The sequence below is a fragment of the Rhinatrema bivittatum genome, chromosome 15, assembly GCF_901001135.1.
Source record: "Rhinatrema bivittatum chromosome 15, aRhiBiv1.1, whole genome shotgun sequence".
NCBI classification, from domain to species: domain Eukaryota; kingdom Metazoa; phylum Chordata; class Amphibia; order Gymnophiona; family Rhinatrematidae; genus Rhinatrema; species Rhinatrema bivittatum.
In genome coordinates, this window is record NC_042629.1 from 70,154,535 (window position 1) to 70,173,992 (window position 19,458).

The 19,458-nt window shown below is 42.7% G+C and overlaps 1 protein-coding gene across 1 annotated transcript in view; it reads right to left on the reverse strand.

The window, feature by feature from the left end:
- Positions 1-2,137: 2,137 nt before the first annotated feature.
- The window catches only part of AJAP1 (adherens junctions associated protein 1), a 120,013-nt gene continuing 102,692 nt past the window's right edge, over positions 2,138-19,458 (reverse strand). The window contains exons 3-5 of the mRNA XM_029578058.1: positions 13,024-13,111; positions 3,996-4,238; positions 2,138-2,210 (exon numbers count right to left, since the gene is read on the reverse strand). Coding sequence (XP_029433918.1) covers positions 2,138-2,210; positions 3,996-4,238; positions 13,024-13,111 — 404 coding nt within the window. The remainder of the gene's footprint in view (positions 2,211-3,995; positions 4,239-13,023; positions 13,112-19,458) is intronic.

The following is a 19,458-nucleotide window of genomic DNA, read 5'->3' on the forward strand; positions in this document are numbered from 1 at the left end:
ACAACAAAATATATGACCATACAACAAAATATATGGCCATACAACAAAATATATGACCATACAACAAAATATATGACCATACAACAAAATATATGGCCATACAACAAAATATATGACCATACAACAAAATATATGGCCATACAACAAAATATATGACCATACAACAAAATATATGGCCATACAACAAAATATATGACCATACAACAAAATATATGGCCATACACCAAAATATATGGCCACACAACAAAATGGTGCCAGACGTTGGCACCGGAGCTAGGCCTAAGCGCTGGGCCTGGCCTGTTGCTAGGCCTCAGCATCTGGCCCCAGCTCAGGGCAGTTTTTTGACCTGGGAAAGCCAGCCAAGGCTGCCAGAGGCTTTTTTTTTTTTCCACATTATTTTATTTTTTTTAAATGTTTTTTCAGTTTGACAAATAAATCAAACCCAAAATTAAATAAATAAACCCTGAAAAGAAAAAATGAATCAAACCAAAAAAATTGGGAGCTGCAGCTTCCTAGTAATTTGTAGATTTCTTGGGACAGGAGTTCAAGAATTCCCATTGCTTCTATGTGACCATCGGCTACCCACTTTATGTCCCTAACAAAATATTGGAGTGGATGGAGGTAACTGGAAGAGAGTGAGCTGTCTGGAAGTCGTTTGCTTAGGCTACAGTGGCGCCTGATCCTGCTCAGTAATGTTATTTCCAGCTAACCATGTTCCATAAAGGACACATTTGCAATCAAGTGTTTTAATAGTGCAAAATCTATTCTGCAAGTCCACATAGGTCAAAATTGATAAAACGAAACATACACCAGCTGCAAGCACTGAGTTTGGTGTCTGCACTACTCGGTAACACAAGTTTATAATAAGTGATAGATTTCTTATTTCAGTCACTGAATGCTGCATACAATCAGTACTGCCACACTGTATGGAATGCGTTCTGCAGAATCGTGGTACTCTCCAGCTTATTACAGGGGCAGATAATATATTCATCTATTGTGGCTCTTAAGAAGGCCGTAGCAGTACAGGACAAGTGTTAGTAACTTTTTTTTTTTCCTGATGTAAAAATCTGTTAACCACAAGGGCAATTGGTAGAAAATATTAAAAAAAAAAAAAAAAAAAAACCCCCCACCATATTTTGGTAGCAAACCAATTAGTTAGATTTCTTCTACAGCAGTAAAATAAGACTTGAGGACCCAGAACTATATAAGTCGAGTCTGTTGATTTTAAACAGTCCATAGAGAGCTGGGTTCTCTGTACCCATGCACTCTAGCATGAATTTTGAAAACGTGTGAGTTGTCCCAGTATGTGCATGGTCACATCCTCGCAAGCGTACACCTAATCCCGAGTGGGGTAGCTTTTATGTATGGAGATTTGCGAGTGTAGCTTCTAAAATCGGAAGAGTATGTGTAAATGTTTTCCCTGCCCCCAACTCTACCCCCTGGAGGCTTACCATGCAGGCAAAGTTGTATTTTGCACATATTTTTACACACACAACTGTCGACTCTCCTGGCGCCTCGCCTGCCCAGCTGATTTCAAAGCACCAGTTAAGCACAGAAAACAGGGATTTAGGCGCAAAGGTTGCTTTGAAAATTAACTCCTGAAAGCGTTCACTTTATCAGGGGATTTCCTATAGCAACAAAGGATATTACCACCCCCCCCCCCCCCCCGGTGTGCCAACAATTCCTACCTAAAAGATGGAATTAGACTTATCTGGCAGGTGTCTACACTAGTAAGTAAACCATGCTTTTAGGTCAATCCTGGCTCGGTTTTTAAGATGCAAAATTGGCTCAATGCACGCATATCATTAGAATAGGGAATACAATCTTACTTATAGTAAAAATAATGCTCCCATTAAAACTGCCTTTTCTGTGTAGATGAGGTTTATTATACTGTGGTGGGAGAGATGCTTGTTCCAGTTGGCCTTGGCAGGGTGGGGAATGCTGAACTCATCAGAAGAGGGTTCCACTGCAATATAATGGCAGAAACCATTTTCTACAAAGCAACCGTTCGGATTACGTGACTGCGGGAGGGGGGGGGGGGGGTGGCTGGAAAAACATTACGGAAGAGTGGTACGTACCAGGAAATAGAAACATGGCGTCTGCCCTGCCCTCAGGAAGTAAAACAGACTTCGGCCAGTCAGCAGGAGATTTCAAACCATTTCTCAGACACAAAGGCCACAGGAATTAGATGCCGATCGGAAGAAGAGGGTCTGCAGCGAGCAGAAACATGGGCTTGCGCGTGCTGGTAGGTAACACACAATAAGCAAGCCTTGTCAGGCCTGCTGTAAAAATCAGCTTCTCAGAGGAAACAAAAATCTCTAAAATAATGCTTTCAGTTGGTGTTTTTGACCTCTTCCTATGTCCGTTATTATACCATAATATCTCCATTACTGATTTCTTCCCTTGGGATGTTGGGATATATCCAGATAGTTTGAAAACAATTGAAAATGGTTCTTCTGCCCCCTACTCTTTGAGGGTGGAAGCTTGTGTGCTAGCTTTTTTGAAACAGCAAGGCGTATTTGTTGGGAGGTCAATGAGGGCCAACAAAGCATTACCTTGAGATGAAATAAAAAGCAATGAACCCCTTTCCAACCAATGCTTACGTTTCAATGAGGAATATCGACAGCGGTGCAGACAAGACGCTGATGATTAGCACAATGCGAGGACAAGACGGGGGAGAAACAGAAGAAACCAGAACAGCCCATTTGTGCCCCAGCATTGGTTGGGCTGAGGTTCACATCAGGACTAACATACACATACACTTAATGAAATGGTTTGAAAATCCTTGCCAGTTTGTGTCTACCAATTATGTATGAAGCCCAAGCTATAATAGCTGCTACCAAAATAATTTCCAAGCAGTGTCTAAAATGTATCAATATTTGTCTTTGTGCTTCTATTGTAATACGTAATAAAGGCATCTAATGCCCCAACCTAAACAGAAATTTCAAGAAATAAAGAGTGGATTCCTTGGTTACTTCAGTAAATTGTTTATGGATTCTTTGGTTAGCAATCTGGCATCAAACACAGATTACTTGCTGGTAAATCTCTGTACCAATCATGAGTGAGTACCCTGTTACCCTTTGCCAAGGAGGTAGCTTTCATACATTATTATTTCTTTGCCGGTTAAAGTCACTTACCAGGCTTCCAAAAGTCTCATTTTTGTACCAGTTCAAATTATATGTCATGTTAACTCTTCTACTGTTTCAGTACTGGTAACATGGGGCAGTCATGCCTACCCATTCCTTGGATAATATACTAGTGCTGGATTTTAACATCTCATCAGAAGCTTATGAAGGTAGTAATTCTTTCCTGACGTCCACTGAGAACTACTTGCAGAAAGATGTGAACTGTCATAATATACTGTTTGTAGACACAACAAAGGGCACATTGAGTCAGTGCCTGAAGGCTAATTGATACCTTAATGAATGTTTAACTTTATGTTGTCAAATAGCTGGCCACCGTGTGTTTAAAATATAATTTTTAGTGCTTGGAATACTGATAACTTCAGATTTTTGGTTTCAGGATAATCAAATTCAAGTTCTAAAGTAATCGATCATGATGCCAGTGATGATTTAGAGTGAAAAGGCATGAGAACAAACTCATACACCTTTGGGGGCCTTAATATCACTGGTCAACTGGTTAGCTGCTTGCTATGTGTCACAAAATATGGTCAAAAACATTACATACATCTATAAACTAAAATAAATAACAAATATCAAGACCAAGGGCCGCCTTCTATGATGAGACGTAGACTGTTCACGTTTGCTTCACAACAGGTTCTGCAACCAGTAGTGCACACATCTGTAATGTTAGTTTGGCACAAGACAAGAGAATGTAAGAATATTATAACAGCCCACAGAGGTCAAACACATGGCATGTCTTCTCCAAGAAGAACTGCAAATTGCCACAACAAAAACAACAGCAATGAAACGTAACTCAAAATTAAATGTGCAACAATTAGTACAGATATTGGGGTTGACGAGACACCATCCTACCTGTTTCCATTGTATGTGGTCTTGTAGACTCCAGTTTGGGACAATGTCTCATCGGTGTAGATTGGCACTGGCGTTCTAACACACTCATGAGAGCACTGCAATGTTTCGTTATAGGCTGTGAATATGTCCATGTTACTTGGTACCCGGGCTGCAGTGAAATCCGTCAGGTTCTGGCAGCTTTCTTCCTGCTGGTTAATTTTCCGCTGATGGCTGTTTCGCCTCGTATTCCCGCTTTGTGCGCAACTGAAAAAGAAAAGAAAATCTGAAATGCTTCACAGAATAATCTTCAAGGGCTAGATTCACTAAGGGTTATGTGTTTAAGGGGAAATGCTTTCATGAATCAAGATCCTGTCTTTTAAATGTTCTAAATTAGTCTTTGCATAATGGCATATTACAAAAAAAGACTACATTTGCAGCCCTCACTTTAAGTTTGTAGCATGGTCGGTTTCAAACCACTTGTAAATATATTCAGAGTTGGCGTAAGATTTATTTAGCAGTCTAAAAGTGGTTTCTAAAATTTACAGGATGGAAAAGTTAAAAACACTACGTACAAAACAGGGTTTCTGGCTGACTGTTGGCATCAAATAATAATCTTTGACTCCAGTAATTTTCAAATCAGTCCTGGGAACTGCTTTAGCCAGTCAAACTTTCAGGACATCCCTAATGAATATGCACGAGATATAGTTGCATGCGTCAGCCTGGCTCATAGGCCTGATGTATGCAGCTGTATCTTGTGCATTTGCATTAGGGTTATCTTGAAATGCAGACTGACTTAGGGGTCTCCCAAAACTGGTTTGTGAACCACAGTTTTAGAGCAATTTAAGGACTTTGGTATTCTCTCAACTACTAATTTTAAAGACTAAGGGGTAGAAAGTCAAAGACATGTGCGTGTGCCCATGTGCGCACAGTTCCCCGGCACGCGCACATGGGCACATCAATTTTCTAACATGTGCGTGTGCCCATGTGCGCACAGTTCCCGGCACGCGCACATGGACACATCAATTTTCTAACATGTGCCTGTGCCCATGTGCGCACAGTTCCCGGCGCGCGCACATGGACACATCAGTTTTATAACATGTGCGTGTGCCCATGTGCGCAGAGTTCCCGGCGCGCGCACATGGACACATCAGTTTTATAACATGTGCTTGTGCCCATGGGCGCACAGTTCCCGGCGCGCGCACATGGACACATCAATTTTATAACATGTGCGTGTGCCCATGTGCGCACAGTTCCCGGCGCGCGCACATAGACACATCAATTTTCTAACATGTGCGTGTGCCCATGTGCGCACAGTTCCCGGCGCGCGCACATGGACACATCAATTTTCTAACATGTGCGTGTGCCCATGTGCGCACAGTTCCCGGCGCACGCACATGGACACATCAATTTTATAACATGTGCGTGTGCCCATGGGCGCACAGTTCCCGGCGCGCGCACATGGACACATCAATTTTATAACATGTGCGTGTGCCCTTGGGCGCACAGTTCCCGGCGCGCGCACATGGACACATCAATTTTATAACATGTGCGTGTGCCCATGTGCGCACAGTTCCCGGCGCGCGCACATGGACACATCAATTTTCTAACATGTGCGTGTGCCCATGTGCGCACAGTTCCCCGGCGCGCGCACATGGACACATCAATTTTCTAACATGTGCGTGTGCCCATGTGCGCACAGTTCCCGGCGCGCGCACATGGACACATCAATTTTATAACATGTGCGTGTGCCCATGGGCGCACAGTTCCCGGCGCGCGCACATGGACACATCAATTTTATAACATGTGCGTGTCCCCATGTGCGCACAGTTCCCGGCGCACGGACATGCACACATCAATTTTATAACATGTGCGTGTGCCCATGGGCGCACAGTTCCCGGCGCGCGCACATGGACACATCAATTTTATAACATGTGCGTGTGCCCATGGGCGCACAGTTCCCGGCGCGCGCACATGGACACATCAATTTCTAACGTGTGCGTTTCGCTGCTTGCGGGGGGGGGGGCGGATTTTGTAAGGAGCGGACTGGGAGGGAACTTCCCTACCTAACCTTCCTCCCTTTTCCCCTCTCCACCCTGACCCCTAAATCTATCCTACCTATCCTTTTTTTTGTTGTTGTTGATTTTTAACTGACTTCCTACCTATCCTACCTATCCTTTTTTTTGTTGTTGTTGATTTTTAACTGACTTTCCCCTCAGAGTAGAAGTAAGTTGCGCGTGCCGCTCGGCTGCCAGCGCGCGAGTCACTGGGACAGCGCAAAACGGCGCTGTCCCGGCCAGCCCCGGGCGGCCTGCGCGTGAGGTGAATACGTTTATATTAAGTGGCGTGGTAGAGCCCTCTCCTCCTTACACTTTTCGTGGGGAGGGGGACTTTTTATGGATATTTGGCGGGGTTTTTGTTTTTTTTTTAAGGTAGAGGATGGGAGAAGGGATCAGCACTGCTCCATCCAACAGTTTTTTGGGGTTTTTTGTTAAGATTTTGGGGACCTTGGTCGGGGGAGGTGGGCGGGGAATGCTGCTTGGCGGTGCTGCAATTTGCTGTTTGGACGCTAGATTATTTTTTTTAATTTTTTTAAAATGTTCAGTTAGCTGGTGAATGGCCAAGTTACTCGGATAACGTTAGCTAAGCAGATTCAATCAGCGCAACGCTTATTCGGATAAGGCCCGCAGAATATTCAGCTAACGTTATCCTGGACGTTTTGTCCGGAAAGCCTTTTTCCCCAGCTGGCTGAATATTGACCTCTGTCTCTTTTGGGGGACACATCCCGGTCGCAGATAACTTTTAATTCGTTTCCAGAAGGCCTTGACAAAAGGCTGAAACCCTCTTCTTTGTGGTTCAGACTGGAACAATAGGGACGTTCTCGTTAAACAAGCTGTTGAACACCAAGCTTTGGTGGGGAAACAATCTCACCACGCCAGGTGCATCAGCGATAAAGCTGTGAATTAATCTTTGTGCTGCAGTTCTGGCTCTGATTAAGCACTGCTTAATTATTTATCTGACACAAGTTTTCATGGCAAAGCATCCTTAACGAAAACTACTAAATTATTTCTATTACAAAAATGTTCCGGTCTACAGCATCAGTTGCTTAATATGCTGAATAGTTTAATGAGATAAAGATCCTTGCTGATGATACCTGGGTGGTAATCACGCCAGTAAACTTGATGTGGAAAGCCAAATCTTCCTGTATCAATCCCTGCATCCTGATGTGCGTTTAATTGTCTGTATATGTGTTTAGAGTATATTTATGGTGGCAGGATTAGATTTATCTTTTCATTACATTTGCTTTCTGCAACAGTGGCTGGCTTGGTCTACATTTTAAAGTATTGATAATTTAAATTTGCCCAAACTTGTGTATTTAACATCTGGATAAAAAGGATATCAAAAGTCAGAATGGTCTTTCTCACTTTATGGATATTTAGATGAAACCATGCTTGCAAAGTTTCTCTAATTAATACGTCTTTATTTTTCTTTAGTTTGGAAATTAAAGCTGGTTCCTGTGAAAAACACCACAGGTGATCTTTCAAAATTTTGTTACAGAAATGCTAATATGTTTCTGCTAACAATAACATTTGCAAATCAAAGCATCTATTAAGGATGCAGGATGTAAAAACAAAAAGCCAGACTAGAATAAAAAGCATAAAATACTCGGAGCACTTGGTATTTCCCCATGAGGAATACTTTCTTCTGTTGTTTAGCAATTACAGGGTAGAAAAGCAATGTTACCAAGAAACACAATGATACTTTCGAATTAGATAAGTGCCAATATTCTTTCTGAAGGTCACAATAGCCTTCCATGTGAAGGTCAAGCAAGAACACTGGTGGAAAATACTGAGCTGGTGGGAGTTTTCATAAAATGTAGCCACAAAGTCTAATTTGCAGATTCGTGTATTTTAAAACTGACTTGTTAACCTGTAAATAATGGGTGGACAGAGGAACTAGCATGGGCTTTTACATATGAGGTCCTCCTAGAAATCTGTCCTCCTTCCATTCTACAACAAAATTCCTCTCATGCAACATGGTGGTGTGGATGTTTAACATGAAGAAGGAGAGGTCTTCTCAAGATAAAATCTGAGAAATATCTATCTGCAGTTCCTTTGTGGTGGGTGGAAATGTCATTGCACAGTATACCAGAGATTCAGTTATAATTTGTTTTTGTGTGTTTGCCTATGTTTACATTTTTTGGTTATTTTTTTGTTCTAATTCATTTTCAGCAAATTGTGCGCACTATTTGCAGAAAACAAAACAGAACAAATTTTTTTTGTTTGTTTTTGGGGGTCAAATTTGTTTTGTTTGATACGAAACAGAAATGGGCTCATTTGGCCCATTTTCCATTTTCGTTTCAAATGAATATTCATCCCTAGTAAGCAAGTGATGCAGACTATCCTTGTTATTAAAGCCTATAGATGTACATATGTCTGGTGGGTTCTCCTGGACACCCGACTTGTTTGTGGCTCATCGCTGAGAAGCCTTGCAGTAGACATCCTCTATCAGAGCTTCAGAAGAACCGGTAGGAAAGGTGTACACTCGGAGAGGGTGCCCAGTAGTGTGTATGGCATTCTTTCCTACAGGAGTGAATGAAATTTTGCCTGCAAGAGAGTACTGTCTGTTTCCTCTAGCTACATCATCTTACTGTTTCTGTCATAGCTCATTCAGTTCTTTGCCTTTGCACACACCTGCCACTCCTCCCCAACCTCACACCTCTTTTACTGTCACATAGCACAAACAGCATGACTCTTACACAAACTGTTTCCATTCCTTTCATGCACGCACGCAAACAGCTCCTCTCCAGCCCCAAATCCCTGTCAACATTGCCTACTGCAACCAGCGTAGTTGTTAGAGAAGCACTATTCCCTTCACATGTGGCAGTGTTGCAAGTTGTGGCAACTCATCGTAGCTCCCCATAATCATTAACCTACGGCCCATGAATGGGGCTTCATGGGGCCTGTGAACTGAGCACAAATTGTTTGGGGCGGGGGAATATCTGTTTGTGTGTGGTTTCTCTGGGCAAGGGTTCAAAGCTTTCATCAGATTCCGAAATGGGTCTGTAACCCAAAAACTGTTGATCACTGCTCTAGTAGAATCATAGTCGACTACTGTTCCTGTGGAATTTAGTTCTAGTGGCCTACCTTGTTCAGATTACTATCTTAATTTTGTCCCTATCATTGTAACAAACCTCAGCTCATAAACTGGGCAGTAAAGATTCTGGAGAAGAGAAATCCAATTAGGAAGCAGATCCAGTTTATTTTATTTATTATTTATTTTGCTGCACTACAAATGCATTAGGTCAGCCTGAGTCTGAAAGAACCATGTTGAAAAGCTTCACTCACTGCTATTTTCTTTTTTTTTTTTTAATAACACTGCTGTTTGAAAGTCATTTAAGAGAAGCCTTTAGATATGCCGCCGGGGTCATTCTTCCTTAGACTAGCTTTGTCTGTTGAGATCTCCACGGGTAGTTCCCTGAAAGATTGTCATCACTGCATATGCCTTGCATGGCAAATTTATACGCGGATTAGCTAATAGAATAGTATGGAGGCAGTTTTCAAAGGGGATTCTTTCTGGGTGAAAAAAGGTTTACCCTCAGGGAAGGCCTTCTTAGAAATTTACCCATGTCCTCACTTGGGAGGGGGGGGGGGGGTGCAACTGTGCTGGGAGAGGGGCTGTGGGGAGCTTCCCAAAAAAAATGCCTACGCCTGCTCTCAATGACTTCAACCTGCGTATTTTGCACTTGCAAAGAAAACAAGTAAACGAGTCCCTGCTGGCACCAGCTGCCATGAATTTTCAAAGGGAAGCTTGGCAGGGAGCTTTCCTTTGAAATTCTACTTTTGTAGGCCTCTGGGTGCCCATGTTTTTCCTTTCTCTCACTGCAGAATTTCCTTAGCAGTAATAATAGCCGGGGGCGGCTCAAGGCAATCTGCCACCTGAGGTAAGGGATGAGATGGCATCCCCCCCCCCCCCTTCCCGTCCCTCCTCTCTTCAGCTGCCACCAGCTGAGGGTACGGTAGAGGTAGCTTACGAGAGTGGTGGGGAGGGGGTTGGGGGGGGGCCCACTCCCGGTGGCTCCTGAGGGCAGCGGCCGTGCCGGCTCCGGGCTTTGCGGTTACTGGGAGGCGGGAGGGGAGCCCAACGCTTCAGCCCATAAGCGAAAAGAGAGAATGAGAGTCCGTCTCTATGGAAACGTCTCTCCACCTCTGCTTTCTAGCGAGTGCGGCACCTGCACCATTCTTCCCTCTTCCCCTGCCCCACTTCCTCCCTGGATGCGCGAACGGGCGCCTTCCATCTTAGCACTCACCCCCCCCACCCCCACTGTGCGTGCGCCACAGGCAGCGAACGAACGAGCGAATGAGAGGGAGCTAGAGCGTCGCTTTCTTCCTCGCCGAGCGTGACTGCCGATCGTCCTCCCGCTCCCCCCTCCCAGTAATTGCGAAGCTCGGAGCCAGCGTGGCTGCTGCCCTCAGGAGCCAGCGGAGTGGGCTCCATCCCCTTTCGCCACTCTCAGAAGCTACCTCTACCATACCCTCAGCCCTCCTCCCTTCAGCCGCCGCCGGCCTGGGTCGGCAGCTGAGGAAGGGGCAGGCAGTGTGAGGTGGATGCCACAGCGGCGTTCTGAGAGGGGCATTTTTTTTTTTTTTTTTTTGCCGCCTCAAATTTTTGCTGCCTGAAGCAGCCGCCTCACCCTGCCTCATTATAGAACCACTCCTGATAATAGCCACCTTAAACAGGGATCAGTGAATAATTGCAGGCCTAAATTTAGTCACCTAAGTTTTCATCTAAAAATGTTCTAAATTTTGACGCCTAAATTTAGTCCTGCAGTTTATTTCTCTAAATTTAGGGAGCTTTCTGGGTGATTTATCATTTTCCATTAGGGCCTTAATGCACGCGATAACACCATAACGCACGCAGTAAATAGTGCAACGGGCATTAGTGCTATGCAAGTGGGAGGAGTTTGGGCAGGGTTAATGGTAATGAGCAGCTCCTAAAGTAAAATGCAATGCAGATAATAAACTACACCTTTTTTGAGAGAGAGGCCAATATGTAAGTTTACTCTTTATACCACTGTAAGAGAGGGTACTATTTCTCAGGGCGAGGTTTGGGGTGTGCGGTAGGTTTGGAGGGGGGGGCAGTTTTACATACACAGTCAGAGGTACGAACAGCAAAGTTGAAATCACTGAAGATTTTCTGTCATTTGGAGCAATGAAAGATTAAAAAAAAGGAGTTGATTTGTGCAACGTACTCTCTACCTAGCTTGATGTACTCTCTACCTAGCTGCAATCATGCTAGGTAGAGATTACATTGCGCAAATCAACTCCTCTCTTACCCTTTTTTATCACAGGCGCTATTTCTGCTATATTTATAGCATTTTGATGAATCTAGGGGTAAGCTAGGTGCCTGGTACAGCAAATCCCCTCTCTAACTCCGTCCCTGTAGACATTTCAGGTTCCTGGATTTAGATGCCTAGAGAAAATGTGGCCCTTAGTCAGTTCTGAGGGGGCTGATTTTGGTGTCCAATTTCTAAAGTTAGAATCCTAAACTCTTTGAAAATGAAGAGGGTAATTTTCAAACAGCCAGCATAGGCTAATGGGTGAATGTATTTTTTCCCCCGCCCCGACTTTAGCCAGGTGTGTGTTTAAGCGGCACCGATGCACACACTCAAGAGTTACACCTACTCCAAAAAATCAAAAGTATGCATGTGAGTGCTGTCTCCACCCCCAGCTCCTCCCCCCCTCCGCCCAGATGATCTCTTTGTAGTGTGCATAAAAGAACCCACAGAATGGCTTTTGCATGTATTTTTAATGCGCAGCCCCACTACCCCCCTCTCGGGACAACTTTGAAAAGCTCATCTACTCAAAGCAAACCAGGGTTCGTGCGCGTAAATCCTTTTGAAATCGACCCCCTAAGTATATAACACAAGAAATGCCAAACGTCCAGCAAGTGGAACATCCTGTCTCTGACAGTGCTCAATCCAGGTCAATATAAATACCCGACAGATCCCAAGAGTGGAATAATTGGCAGTTTATGGCTAAAATCTTCAGCAGTGCAGGTAATTTCGGATTTGGATGTCTACTTTCAAGCACACACAATCCCTCCCCTCCCCTCCCCTCCCCCCCTCCGATTGTATTAATTTAAAACATTTGTATTCTGCTTATAGTGACTCTGTCATGCTAAGCGGATTGCAGATAAAACAAATAACATATAAACAAACACAAATTAATAGATCAGCATACAGAATAAGCGATAAAATAAATGAATCTTCAAGTCATTACAATACCAAAGCATTCATTACCTGCCTACATACCAATCCTAGCTAATTTCCAGGTTAAATAAGCTGCCAGACCATCATGCCCCCCTCTGGGCATCAATTGCATTAACTCCTGAAATGCTTCCCTAAACAAAAACGAAACACCTTATGATCATCCCGCGCCCGAATATCCTTGGACAGAGTATTCCATAACCTGGGGCCATTGATTGAGACTGAACGCCTCCTACTGTCTTTCCGGTGGATATTCCTAATTGAGGGCCCGTCAAGAAAGTGCCCTCCCTCCCCCAAATAGATCTTAATGTTCTCCTCCCAGGTGCATAGGTCTTAAAAAGACTGGACAAAAATGTAGGCACCAGCCCTTGTAAAGACTTAAAAATAATGGTTACAATTTTGTTTTCAAACGTGAGGTAAACACGCTCGTTGACTTTGAAAATGTGGTCGATACATGCCTAACATACGTGTGCATAATTTCGCCCTTTAAATGTCGGCATTATGTTACACCCATGAACTGCATGCTGTTTACATGTAAAACATTTAGAAATTTCCTGTTACATGTGTAGCCATTATTGCACCCTCCAACTGCCCCGAAACATCCCTTCTCTATGCGTGCAAAGTGGCACATAGAAGGGAATTATGCGCATAATTTCTGACACCTGGAATACAATTTATGTACCCTTGCCTGATTTTGCCTATTCAATCATGACTCCTTATTTTGCACATCTAAGTCTGGACTGAGGCTTTCAGACTTTAGCGCTTAGTGACCGAGTTCCTTACCAGTTTTTTAAGACGAGGGTTGTAATCAGAGCTGCAATGACCATGATTAGGGACACTGTGATGGTTATTATCTGATGTACTGCCAGACCTGTGAAGAGAGAGAAAACAGAAAAGAAAGCCATGACAGTGGGCCTCATCGAAACTAAACGATCTCAGCCGATACAGTAGCAAGGACCTATCATGCAATCTCCGTTGGGGAGTAGGACGGTTTAGGTCCCGTTCCTAGAGGTCTGCATCCATAAGAAAAAGATCATCAACACACCTGGGACGCAAGGGTTAAATGGACATTGGAGACTAAATTACCCCGCCAGCTCCCTTAGAAAATAATGATGATATGAGAAGTTTCCCAGGAACAACAAAAAGTGAAAAAGCATTTCCTCTGGTTGCTGTTATTTTTTACTGGGTAATCTGTCAGGTAGGTTCCCGTTGCCCAGCATTCTCCGAGCATCGCCTTTCCTAATGCCTGCCTTTGTCCCGTGCTCCTTCCACCTCCATGCAATCTCACCTCTGCTATCATACCACACTTCCTGCTCGCTCAGAGTGTCAGCCGGATATCTGTTTTTACCTCCGATAATTCGATGAGGCATTTTAAATTAATGGCTTTAAATATCAAACACTCAGATTTCTGAATTTGTCAGTATGTTTTCTGATAGTACATGGGGGGCTGTCGTCATAATGAAATTGCTTTCGCTGGCTACTGTCCAAGCACATTCTCTTATAAACAGATCTTGTACCTCACGAAAGTATCATCCTGATAAGAGAAATATTTATTGAATAGATGAACAGTGCCATTTTGTTGGAAAAAAAATAAATGTTTACCAAATAAATTTGCTTAGGTGAAGACCCTAAAGGTGTTCTGCTTTTAGCCCCTGGGGATTAATCCACCAATTTCAGGATGCGCATCCTGACTGTTTTATTTTCCTAACCGATCTGAGAGCTTGTAATAATAATCTTTTGTAGAGCGGATAACAGGTGAAACAAACATCTGCCCAAGCAGTAAACGATGTTCTGATGGATATTACTGTACAAGGTCATCAGGAAATTGTTTAACCAATCAGTTTGCTCTGACTCTTCAAATTGCTCATCATCTCTATTTTGGAGCGACTGTGTGCTTTGCAGCTGTACGTTGTATCGCAATATTATTGCAATTAAAAAAAATAAAATACTTTGAGCCCGTGCCATCATCAAGTGAAAACGTCACAGATGTTTCTCTTTCATGGCTCAACATAACATTTACAGCTACCCAGGTGTGAGGGTGTGATATGGAGGGCTGGAGGAGGCAGACTCGGCCATCACACAATGGTAAAATGTAGCGGCCAGATGTAGCGGCCAGATGTAGCGGATTTTGCAGGGAACCAAGGCCTGTGACCGAGGACGTTCCAACTTCGCTCCCTCCTCCCCCCTCCTCCCCAGAATGCTTCTCTGCATTTTGCATAAAAATGCCTACATAACCATGCACTGAGCCCTGGTCAATTTTAGAACAGCTTGCAAAATTATTCCCAAAAAGTGCAAGTTTCAAATTTGTCCACAGAAATGCAAAGTCTGCGTGTGTACTGTTATTCATAGGCTTTGCGCCACTTTTCAAAGGAGACGTACAAGCATGGTACTTTCCCTTTGAAAAACACCCGGCAAAAAAAGTGCACCCAGAGATTTGCTCTTGCCTTTTCTTTACGAGTATAGATTTGAAAATGTAATCTACGTGCAATGTTTCCCTCCCTTGAGCTAAGCATGCATCCAGGCCAGCGCCATTTCCTTGTATAGAGCCACCTCATTATGGCACCAGCCTCAGCCTGCCGCCACTAGCGGGTCAGGCATGACCGGTGATCACTTCTGTCCTGCGAAGAGGGTTACTCTTGGGGTAAGAAGATCCAGGGAGGCTGGTGGGGGAGATTGAGGGAGGAGTTTGTGGAGGAGGCAGTCAGCAGTGGGATGTCCTGGGTTTGTTTTTTTTTTTTAATGAAACAAATGAAAACGAACAAAATTGTTTGTTTTTCTTCTGTTTTGAAATCAAAATGAAATGAGAAATTTCATTAAAATTTCCCATTTCATTTTCAACCAACGCACATCTCTTCTCAGAAAGCATCACTAACAAGACGAGAAAAGTTGAGTCATACTAGTGAGACAAGCATAGATGATAGAGGCATTATTTATTTCCCATTTCTTTTCTGTTTAGACCTAGGCATATGGGAACAAATATGTCATGGACGTAAACTGGAGAGAATTTTGCCTGAGCTGTTTTCTTTGCGACGCCAGCAATGGTTTAAAAAAACAAAACTCTTTTTTTTTTTCTAGAAAGTGCAGTTTGTAGTGAAATCTAACAAAGATTAGCAGATTTACTGCATCTGTCTGCAAAAAAAAAAATTATGTTTTTTTTGCCCACAGCAGTGGTAATCTTATAACACCCCTCAGTGGTATAGTCTGCACGTACCCACAGACTTTACTGAGGATTTTCAAAGCAAACTTGTTTCGGGTTCACCTTTAAAATCCTTCTTTAATTGGCGGGGAACGTGAGGAGTGGTCCTTCCATAAAGTTGCACCTGCTCCAAACAGGGCGTAACTTAATCGGGCAACTCATATGCTTGCTTTGGAAATTCTGAATGTATTTGTATAATTTATAGTCACACCCCCAAATTCTGCCCTCATACACCTACTCCCGGTGCAAAACCAGGTTCTAGGCTTGGAAATTGCTTTGAAAATCAGGTCTTTAAAAACTCTGGTAAAAATTAGCATCAACCTGTATTTCTCCTTTAGGGCTAGATATCCAAAACATTTCGCCATGGCCATAAAACGAGAGAGAACCCTTTCTACATCTGAAGTTAGAAGATGGCTTCCTGCACCCTGGGATATCTGTATCTGATTCGATTGGATTGTTTTCTTTTTTGGGGGGGGTGGGATAATTGTTGAATCCATTTACACGCAGAAAACCTGGTTTTATGCGCACAGTGGCTATTCTAATGTTGACCCTGGCTAAGTACGCATAGAAGTTCATGCATAACTGGATTTCATGCATAATTTTACACACATCCAGAGCTGCTGTTGCAACTTTTTGCGCTTTTTAATATTGAAAAGTATGCGCGTAAATTTCCACTTCAGAAGTTGCACCCTGCTTTGGAGCAGTTGTAATTCTGTGCAAAGTAATTTGTCTGAGGTTTCATACAATTACCCAAGGATTTTCAAAGCAAGCTTTATGCGCTCTGCAGGCTGTTCTAAAATTACCCTCTAAATTTATCCCAGACATTATGGTTGGTATATTTATAAACTTGCTTTTTTAATTGAAACAAACAGGTTGCGATTCCAGAATGCTTTGAAACGCACGTACATTAAAAAAAAAAACCAAAAAAAATAGTATAGTTGAATAAAAGTGCACAGTGTTCATGCAGCCATCTGGAAAATTAGTGTAACCTTGATTTTAATTATCCTTTTTCCCTCCCAAATGCCCCCCTCCCAAAAAAAAACTGTTAGTATGTAGTGGAAAAAAATTTTTGCGACACTGTTTTCTGCTGCAGTGTTCTGATATGCCAATGATACATACAGCCTTATCTTGCCCATCTGCTCTGAAAATTGTACACCGTAACAGAGTAGACGATGACAGATAATAGTCAGTTGGCCCATTCAGTCTGCCAATGATAAAAATCCACCCTGGCAGGGATATATCCCAGCAAACAGGCGTAGAGGTTTAACCACGTGTAGGATATTGCTCTTTATTCATCTGTTTTTCCTGTCTTCCTATTGGTTTTCTCTACCTGAGTAGACGAGCATACAAGATCCTATTCTTAATCCCCTTGTTTTACCACCAAGCTTTGTAATAATCTAAACATCTATCAAAACTGGCGAGGCTGATGGGCAAACATACAGCTGCCTAGGCGTGATTGGTAAGGTTCATCCTTTAGGTCATCAATCATGGTGAAAATAATCACCCTCATGCACTGTTAAGCTGAAGGGATACCGAGAAACCAGTCAACATGTCCCCATGGAAAGGAGCAACGATGTAATTATTGGAATGAAGGTTCAGGTTGTAGTGCAGCAAATTATTGGATTCTTTATCAGTGCAGATTTGCCAGTGCTATTGAGCTTTGATATTCCAGTTAAACCCAGAAAGTTACTTTCCATTGTGAAATTGCCCAAAAATAGGTCACTGAAAATGATATCTTCTTAGGAAACTGTACAGACAGCTTGGAAAAAAAATGGTCTATGTGCTGAATAAATCAAATACATCAAGAGCTTGAACCATGACAGTTAAATAGGAGGAAAGGAATGTCATCATTGACAGGCTTGATTCAGTAATATATTTACTGACAAAAGTTTTTCGGTAATAATAGTTTGCACATTAGTGTCCTTTTTTTTTTTTTTTTTTTGAAGGCTTCAACTACAGAATGTAAATATCATGCCTCAAGATGGAGATAAGTTTCAAAGGTCAAGGTAATAGTCATCCGATAATTAGTATTGAAATGTTATTGCTTAGATCAGGGCTTTCCAAACCTATCCTGGTGATCCTACAGCCAATAGCATGCACTAAAACCTGGCCACCAGCTCTGCCCTTAACCAACTAAACAAAAAAGATAAAATATTTTTGAAAAGCCTCCAGCGCTTGACACCCCCCCCCCCCCCCCATATTTCCCCACATCCCCGCACAATCCGCACAATCCCCACATCCGCACAATCCGCACATCCCCCACATCCACGCACAATCTCTTCCAGCCTTTCTCTACCTAACACAAACAACTCGTTCTCATCTGACGTCAGAGACCTTGGAGCATGGCTAGATAATCATCTAAACCTAAAAAAGTTCGTAAACAATACTACAAAGGACTGCTTTTACAAACTGCAAGTCCTTAAAAAACTTAAACCCCTCCTTCACTTCTCCGACTTCAGGCTAGTACTGCAATCCATCATTCTTTCCAAGCTCGACTACTGCAACTCCCTGCTACTAGGTATTCCCGCCAACACTATCAAGCCATTACAGATGGTTCAGAATTCAGCGGCTAGAATTCTAACTAGCACTAACAAAAAAGACCATATCACCCCAATCCTTTGGAGCTTACATTGGCTCCCCATTAAACAAAGGATACTCTATAAGGTACTCACTATCATCCACAAAGCGACAAACAATCTAGCCCCCATCACATTAAGCTCTCAACTCCAACCGCACACTTCCTCCAGACCAATCAGAAGCGCATACAGAGGAACACTGCATGCTCCGCAAATAAATCATCATTGAGCAAACGAGCGCTATCTTCAGCAGGCCCACACCAGTGGAACACGCTTCCCCCAGATCTTAGACTAGAACCCAGTTATCAAGAATTCAAAAAAGACTGAAAACTTTTCTCTTCCAACAAGCTTTCCCAGACGCTTAATCTTACTATGACTGACAGACTTCCATCCCTTAACTATGGACACTGTATAAAGTACTACTTTTAAGAATCTGCAACTGGACAATTATCTTTGAGCTCAAAAATTCACTTTATTTCATATATATATTAGGCATTGCTTATATTTATATTTATTGCTACGTTAAATAGTTATACTTCTTATATAAAATATTATATTTCTTTATTTATTACCAGTTAAAATATTATCACTTTATTTAGCACTATGTTAAATTGTCAACCAGTTATACTGTTCCATATGTTATACGGTTCCATGTAAAGCTCCGCTATCTGTTGAGCAGTTCTTCATTTTATGTAAACCGGAGTGATTTGTAGTCCCTACTAGAACTTCGGTATATAAAAATTAAAAATAAATAAATAAATAAATAAATAATCCCCAGTGGTATTCAATGGGCAGCAGTGATCCCCGGCCCCACTGGTGCTATACTTCAAAATGTCACCAGATGACCTGAAGCTGGCACCATTTTGGTGACTGCTGTAATCTAAAATGACGCATTTACCTGGGTAAACTGTAAATTGACCTGTCCAAAAATGACCCCCCTCTACCAGGCTGAAAGAACATGCAGGATTCCATCGGAAGTGTATTTCTAATGCGAGTTGAGAACTGGGCATTCTTTGCAAGATGTAACCACCATATCTCTAAGCCAGGGCTCCTCAGGCTATTAATTATTTCAGTTGGGGATTGGGGTTGGAGAATCGAGGCCTGAGGTTGCTCCTCTTTCTTCCAGCCCGGTTGAAGAATCCCCTATTGGTTGTTTTGTTTACTATCATTTACCTCTGGAATGACAGAGGTCTCTGCCCATGTTCAGATGGGGAGGCCTGAGTCTATAACATAAAATGTTCTATGGACTGCTGTCACAGGGCTGGATATGCCCCAGCACAGAGGATTGACTTGAAGGTTTTGACAACCCAGACTTGGGCTAACTCCCAAGGGATCAAAGCAAAGACCATGGCTGAACAGATCTCACAGATTAAGGAGAAATGCTCTAGTTTATATGACTGGAATGTCTCTATAATCAAAGATCTTGCTGCTTCATTACATCACCAG